The sequence below is a fragment of the Diachasma alloeum genome, unplaced genomic scaffold, assembly GCF_001412515.2.
Source record: "Diachasma alloeum isolate Michigan unplaced genomic scaffold, Dall2.0 Dall_scaffold_00423, whole genome shotgun sequence".
NCBI lineage: Eukaryota > Metazoa > Arthropoda > Insecta > Hymenoptera > Braconidae > Diachasma > Diachasma alloeum.
In genome coordinates this window covers 118,453-126,590 of record NW_021680562.1, presented here as the reverse complement: position 1 = coordinate 126,590, position 8,138 = coordinate 118,453, and the positions used below count along the sequence as shown (strand labels likewise).

General features: G+C 43.0%; 1 protein-coding gene across 1 annotated transcript; it reads right to left on the bottom strand.

Annotated features, from left to right (window-relative positions):
* Positions 1 to 2,940: 2,940 nt before the first annotated feature.
* Positions 2,941 to 5,781, bottom strand: LOC107042139 (uncharacterized protein K02A2.6-like). The gene is made up of 5 exons (XM_015263041.1): positions 5,773 to 5,781; positions 4,895 to 5,634; positions 4,579 to 4,840; positions 3,682 to 4,222; positions 2,941 to 3,533 (listed from the first exon to the last, which is right to left on the bottom strand). Exons 1-5 carry the CDS (start codon positions 5,779 to 5,781, stop codon positions 2,941 to 2,943), a joined length of 2,145 nt encoding a protein of 714 aa, XP_015118527.1.
* Positions 5,782 to 8,138: the final 2,357 nt, after the last annotated feature.

Sequence of the window (8,138 nt, the reverse complement as noted above, 5' to 3'; positions counted from 1 at the left end):
AAATCATCAAGCAATTGATCGATCTCTGCATGGCGGGCGGCATGCCGTTGCAGAAGTGGTGCTGTAATGTACCAAAAGTACTGGAACGACTCGGATTATCATCAGGATCAGCTCCAATCATCGAATTCGAGGAATCAACAGTGAAAGTGTTGGGACTTTGCTGGCAACCCAACTCTGACACTTTTCATTACAAGGCTAAGAACTTCAACGGGGACACCATCACCAAGCGCGTAATTTTGTCCGAAATTGCGCAAATCGACGATCCACTGGGACTCGTTGCGCCGGTTAAGGTCACGGCAAAGATACTCATCCAGGAATTATGGGTGCTGAAACTTAACTGGGACGATCCACTTCCAGATGACTACAAGGATCGCTGGAAATCATTCAGACAGCAGCTTCAACAATTGAGCAGCCTCACAATACCACGGTGGCTTCATTTCACGCCCAATACAATGGAAATTCAACTTGACGGATTTGCGGACACATCAAACTTGGCGATGGGCGCATCGGTTTACCTTCGAACTTCATCAAATACAACGGGAACGACTGTCACTCTAGTTCGTGCCAAGACTAAAGTGGCGCCACTTAAGAAACAAACCATACCACGACTGGAATTGACGGCAGCGGTTATGGTTACTGATCTTGTGGCTTATGTCAAACGTATACTGGACCTGGACAACGTCGAGATCTACTTATGGAGCGACTCATCGGTAGCCATCACATGGATCAACGGGGAAGCATCTCGATGGAAAGATTTCCTGCAGAACTGAGTTCTTAAAATACGGAATACTCTGCCTTCTACAACATGGAGACATATCAACGGAAAGTAGAATCCAGCGGACTGCGCATCAAGGGGTCGATCACTAAAAGAACTGGCGGAGGACCATCTATGGTGGACAGGACCACGATGGCTTGTCCTGTCACCAGACAGTTGGCTAGCATCATCTGTGGACTTAGCATCAACGACGGAAGTATCATCAGAGGCGGCTAAGGAAGCAAGACCGCCTATTATCAGCTCACATCCAGTGCAAATCGCTGAGAGAGATGCACTGATCATCAGATACTCATCACTAACAAAGCTTTTGCGGATTACAGCCTGGGTAAATCGAGCCGCTAAGCGCTTCCAAGGGCAGCAACTACTGGATTCTCCACAATTGGACCACAAGAACTCGAAGATGCAAGTCTGTATTGGGTGAGGCACACTCAACAGCGATACTTCGAGGCGGAAATCAATCAACTGAAAACGGGAAACTCACTGGCAGCAAATCATCGTATGGCAACGCTGACGCCATATTTGGAAAACGACGTCATGCGCATGGACGGACGTCTACGAAAATCAACGTTAGATCCGGAGGAGAAAAATCCAATAATTCTCCCTCGTCATTCACCACTCTCATCGCTCATCATCGCAGACGCTCATCAACGGAGTTTCCATGGGGGAACTCAACTCACATTGGCACATATTCGGCAGAGATATTGGATCATCGGTGGGCGAGCTCCAGTACGCTCACACATCATCAAGTGCGTGACTTGCGCACGTCATCGGGGATTGAGAGCTCAACAGCTGATGGGACAGCTGCCGGCACGACGAGTGATGCCATCAAGAGTCTTTCTTCACTCAGGAGTAGACTTTGCCGGCCCAATCAACATCCTGAGATGAAGAGGATCAGGAGCAAACAAGACAATGTATAAGGCTTACATCTGTCTGTTTGTCTGTTTCGCAACATCGGCTCTTCATCTGGAACTAGTAACGGATCTAACAGCGGAGGGGTTCATCGCAGCATATAGGCGCTTCACTTCAAGAAGGGGAATTTGTGCAACCCTAACCAGTGACAGGGGGATCAACTTCATTGGGGCAGAGAAAGAACTAAAGCAACTCTTTGACCAGGCATCAAGCGAATCGACTATCATCGGGGATCAGCTAGCATCAGACGGAACTACTTGGAAATTCAACCCTCCCTACTCGCCACACATGGGAGGCAAATGGAAAGCTGCGGTAAAATCAACAAAACATCATCTCAGATGAATCATCGGAACCTCGACCCTGACGTACGAGGAATTTACGACTCTTCTTACTCAGGTCGAGGCTATACTCAACTCAAGGCCACTCTGCCCACTAACCAATGACCCCCAAGACACATCGGCCTTGAAACCAGGATATTTCATCATCGGAGAAGCGCTCACAACAATTCCGGAACCATCACTACAGCAAATCAACACGACGAGACTCAACAGGTGGCAAATCATCTCCCAGAAAATTCAAAATTTCTGGGAACATTGGGCACGGGAGTGCATTCATCGATAGCAAATCTACAGGTGGAAACAGCCAACGAACGAAATCAAAATCGGTTCGTTGGTCCTCATCGTGGACGAGCGGGAGCCACCAGCTAAATGGCCCCTAGCTCGAGTCATCGAAGTTCAACCGGGACAGGACAACCTGACGAGAGTCGTCAAACTGAGGAAAGTCAACCAGGAAGTTCAACGGGCAATTCATCGATTGTTATCATTGCCAATCAACGATGACCTACTGGAAGGTCAACAGTGAATCTCATCATCTATATATCGTCACCGAGGGGTGACGCAGGGCGGGCGGGATGTTTAAAATCTGGTCAAAATACAGTCAAATTGGTCATTCATCCCCTTCGGCAATTATCGATCGTTATCGTCAATCATCGGACACGGACGAGGCGGTCGTCCTTGTCGCAATCGTCAGTACACCATCGAACCTCATCTCGGACAGTTACCGTGACAGTTATCGGGACAATTATCGGGACATTATCGTGACATCATCTAATTGTTTTGTGTTATTACAGTCCACTCGGGAAAACTATCTATTTATTTGTTATTGTCAACTAACGTTTCACGTTTAATAATTTGTGATAATTAAACGGCAAATCATCCGAAATCACCTCTTTTATTATTTGTGCACCCACCCCAAATTCACCTCTCCTCCCGACCACCCAACTCATTAAATTTCGAGTACATTTTGAACAGTGCGATTACCCATTTTGGTCCTGATGCTCGATAGTTTTTCATTTGTAGCCTCACTCCAATTGGTAATTCTCGTATTTTTAGGGTTTGATCATCATGTGGCCTCTCGTCACTTGGCTTGAGGACGTCCAGGGCAGTGCGCAGAGGCCTTCCAAACATTTCTTCAGCTGGGCTCTTTCCTGTTGTGGATGATGGGGTCACATGCTGTTTGAGGAGTAGTCGTGGTAGTTTAACCTCCGAGTTGCCGTATGAGAGTTTGTTGAGGGACCTTTTTGCAGTATGCACCATCCTCTCTGCTTGTCCATTCGATTCTGGATTGTATGGAGCGATGTAGATGGACTTGATCCCATTCTTCTTGTAGAATTCCTTGATCTCACTGGATGAGAATGCTGTCCCGTTGTCGGATACGATGGTGTGGGGTAGATCGAATGTTGCGAAAAGGTCTCTCAAGGCTTTGATGACCATTTGTGAATTCGGTGATGGCATACGTTTCACTTCTAGCCATTTCGTCGTGGCATCAACAACAATCAGGAATGTTTGTCCTGCGATTGGTCCCGCGAAGTCAATGTGAATTCGTGAATGGTTTGTCAGGTGTTTTCCATTTTTCAACTGGTGCTTTTGGTGGTGATGACAGTACTTCCAAACATGGTTTGCAGTTTTTCACCATATTTTCAATGTTGTCGTCAATACCAGGCCACCAGGTGTATGATCTAGCTGCTGCTTTCGTGCTGCATATGCCAGGGTGGTTGGCATGGAGATATTGAAGTATGGTGTCACGTAGTTCCTCTGGCATTACTACTCTGTTTCCCCAGAGTATGCAGCCTTTGTGTAACGACATTTCCTGTCTCTTGGACCAGTAGTGCTTGTATATTTCTGGTACCTTTTTCTGGTACGGATGGCCAAAAAGGCCATCCGTCCACCAGCCATTTTTTAATTGGGTCAGGATCTGGTCCGTTGATGTGCTTTTGGCGATGTCCTCTGGAGTGATTGGATTTCTTGATACGTTTTCAATCATGAATACTTCCTGGTAGGACTGTTCTTCATCCTGTAGTTCCTCCTCGAGTGGTAGTCTTGATAGGAGGTCTGCGTTTGAGTGTTTATTGCCAGGACGATGGAGCAGTTCGTACCTGTAGGCACTCAGTGTAGCTGAGTATCTGCTCAGTTTCGGTGAAATAATCTCTGGAGTGGGTTTGTGGGGGTTGAAGATGCTGCACAATGGTTTGTGATCGGTCTACAGAGTGAACTCCCTGCCAGCGATGTAATAATGGAAATGTTTAACTGTTTCCAGGAGTCCTAAGGCTTCTCTGTCGAATTGTGAGTACCCCCTCTGGCATTTTTTCAATGTTCGTGAGAAGAACGCCACTGGGTGTTCTTTTTTATCTTCTCCAATGATTGCGAGTACTCCTCCAATACCAGTGGGTGATGCGTCAGCTGAAACAACGATCTCTCTCTCTCGTCATCATAGTGATGGAGTATTGGTGCTGAAATTAATTTGTCCTTCAGTGTAGAGAACGCCAGTCGATGATCTTCTTTCCATTCCTACGGTTTTTCCATGTCAACGAGACGGTGTAGAGGCTCTGCAATTACTGCTCTGTCTTTTATGAAGTCAGCGTAGAAGTTTAGGCCACCTAGGAACACTTGGAGTTCTTTAACGTTAGAAAGTGTTGGTATGTTTGATATTGCTTTCACCTTGCCCTTCAATGGCTTTACTCCAATGTCCGATACTAGGTATCCCAGGAATTCCATTTCCTTAACTCCAAAGATGCACTTTTCTTTGTTGATTATGAGATTAGCGGATTCCAGACGTTTCAGGACCTGGATGAGTCTTTCATCGTGCTCTGTATCAGTCCTGCTTTAGATTTTGATATTGTCGAGGTAGATCAATACTCCAGGGATGCCTTGCAGGTGTGTTTCTATGAATTTTTTGAAAATTCTGCGTGCAATGTTCAATCCGTCCAGCAAAACGTTGACGTTGAACAATCGTTTTGGTGTACTGATGGTGAGGATTTTTGATGTCTCAGAGTCCACTCGTATCTGCTTATAGGCGTTCTTGAGGTCAATTTGTGAAAATTTTTTTCCTCCATTGAGTGTAGTCATTACTTCTTTGACAGTAGGTAGCGGATACTCTGCGTCGGTGATGACCGGGTTCACTGCGACCTTGTAATCTCCCACAACTCTCAGCTTCTTCTCCAAATTCTTTGGCACGAACAGTACTGGTGTTGCCCAATCGGATTGGTCTGTAGGTGTAATCATACCTTGCTTTACCATGTCCTCCAGTGCTTCGCTCACCATTTCTGTAATTCCGAATGGTATTTTTCGTGCTTTGAAGAATTTTGAATTGCAGTCTGGCTTTATCTGGATGTTTATGGGTTTTCCAGCATGTCCTGAGAGTGTTGGTGCTGTTAGAGCCGGGAATTTATCGAGAATCGTTATGTAATCAGTCTCAGGGGTTAGTTGTGCTGTTTGTATTCCAGTTACAACAATGTCAAAAGGTTTAAACCAATTTTCTCCGAATAAATTGGGTCCTTTTTCTTCTGAGGTGATGATCAAAGGTAGTCGTCTTGTAGTGTGTTTGTATTGCACTGTGACTGTCGTTATTCCCTTTGTAGCTGTTATATCCAGGAAAATTATTAATTCCTTCTTCTTATAAATATTTTATAAGAACTTAAATCTAAATGCGTCCTCGTTAAGAGTCCAATGAACTATACGCGTCGAATAATGTAAAAAAAAATGCATGACATCTCACAATCTCTTTTTAAAAATAGCCATGTCAAAACGAACAATCAGCATTATTGCAACCTTATCGCCTCTTAGTAACAACAAAATAGCCGAGTAGAGTCCATAAAAAGAAAAAGAAAAGAACAGCGGTCACCGACCTGCCACGCAATTGATGGAGTTGCAATTTTCATGCAATCCCCACTCTTCAAAATTTACGAAAAATCACGACCGAACTATCCTCAAAAATTTTGAAAGAAGTCAGTCGTTCTCCACTCTCCAGAACAATTAATTATCTTCAATCCGCGAAATCGGTCTCTCAGTTTTCACCCCATAAGAAAAATAGACTTTTTCTTTTTCGGCGATTTTACGCAAAAGAGGTGATATAGTGAAAATTTGACTGGGCAAAGTGTAGCCTCAAATCAAGATTAGTGCTTTGTGGAATTTTGTGGAACGCACTCAAAAATTGAAACGAAAGTTGAAGTAAAAGAGGAAATTTTATTACAAGTTAAAATAGTGGAAGAAGAAAAACTATAGAGACTCGTAGAACCCGGATAATTATAGGTGTCACAGCAGCTGCTTGGTAAGCTGATTTAAGGATTGAGTTATCAACAAAGTAGTAAGTCGAAGAATCCACACCAATTTGATTATATTATCAAAATTTCAATCAGCTCAGAAGTTTTCCAGAATAGAATATTTAGAATCAATAATTTTTCCCATAAATAATCTCATAAAAATTATTTGAAGTTGAAGTACTATTATCGAGAATAAAATCTGTAATTTTGATGTATAATTAAAAAATCTCATCCGTAATATATATTAAATTTGGGTCTTTGATAAAATCAGGTGTTTTATGGTTTTTGGCAATAATTCTTTCTGTACCAAAATTCCTTCATCCTGAAAATCCCTCAAGTAAATTCCATTAACTTTCAAATTGATTAATTTTCATAATCTAAGCAAAATAGTCAAAATTTAGCGTTGTCCTTAACTAAAAATAAAACTCAAAGTGAACATGAGTCTAGCACTTTTTACTTTGTTAAAATTCCATTCGTTAGTTCGGTATAAATATTTGCAAACAAAAATTCACGTTACCTCTGACGCTTAGCAACGTCTCCGGACATAACAAATAGAATTTTTGGCGCAGTCGGTAGGACCCGTAAAACGCACCCACACTTCTCTTTTGCTTATTAAATTTTTTTTTGTTTTGTTTCCTCTCTCCTTTCTCCTCCGAACATCTGGAGTTGAAAACTCTTCGTTCTGACGAATTATAATTTATTCAGTCTAAGATAAATAGACATTCTCAGTTTCATGATGTCATCTATAAATACCTCATATATAGGGAACCCGACAACGGAAACGTTTGGGTCCCACGAAGATTATATTAGAGCTAAGGATATCGCAAATTTATTGCCATTTTTTTCTGGTACTCTTGAATATGCATCCTTCGAAGAATTTGATCAAGCCCTTAGAGATCAGTTTGTTTCCATCCCAACAGCAGATGGAAAGAAGGAAGAATATATTCATCAAATTTTAAGACGAATTTTGCCACCTGCATGATTAGCCCTAGCCCAGAGAGATATCCATTCCGTATCCAAAATCTAAGATATCCTAGCCAAAAATTATAAGAAAACACATGACGTGTCATATTACACCAATAAAATAAAATATAGTTTGCACATGTTTGTTGATGAGAATCTGGAGGATTTTCTAAGACGATTGGCATTATTGGTGGAATATGGTCTGGATTCTGCTGTGAAAACCTTCGGTGAGCCAGGGAAGGCTCACTACGAGAAGCTATTGCATCATCATGCAATACAACGCTTTCTCGAAAACGCTCCACCACAAATCCAAGATGCTATATTCACGAAGAAGGCGGAAACTATAAGTCGAGTCCTGGAGATCTTGGAGGGGGAAATGTACTACAAAACGACGCCGATTTTCTCAACAGAGAGAATACCACGCAGCAGCCAATACATCCACAATGGGGATCATTTCAGTCAACCATCCTCATGCAATGGGCCATATCAATCACAGTACCCATGCCAGCAGTATCAGTATCAACAACGAGGAAGGAATCCTGAGAGAGCTTACCATCTAAAACAAAATTTCGGGAATAAACCGTCCAACTATCTGACCGATTATTCCGACAATGATTATGTCATTCCACCAAGACAGCCAGCACGACAATCTCCAGTGCGTCCAAGACCAAGGGGACCACCACCTGTAACACCTGCCAGACCTGTCACTCCTGTCATATCAGCTGATATCAATGAGGTCGGATTCTGTGGAAGAAATTTCCATCAAGAGAATGGACCAGCTGAAAGGTTTTCAGTTATGGGAGAGCTATGTCAAGTAAGTGAGGATTTAGAACAGCGCATCAAGAGAGTACTTTCTGACACGATGCGAGCAACTGCAACAGATTTTAATGATCC

Bases quoted from the DNA above. Each gene is read 5' to 3' on its own strand.
- LOC107042139 (XM_015263041.1), bottom strand. The intron at 4,223-4,578 runs GTAATTGCAGAG...TTCACTCTGTAG, and splicing joins ACTTCATAAAAGACAGAGCA to ACCGATCACAAACCATTGTG. The intron at 3,534-3,681 runs GTATTGACGACA...GACCAATCGCAG, and splicing joins ATCATACACCTGGTGGCCTG to GACAAACATTCCTGATTGTT.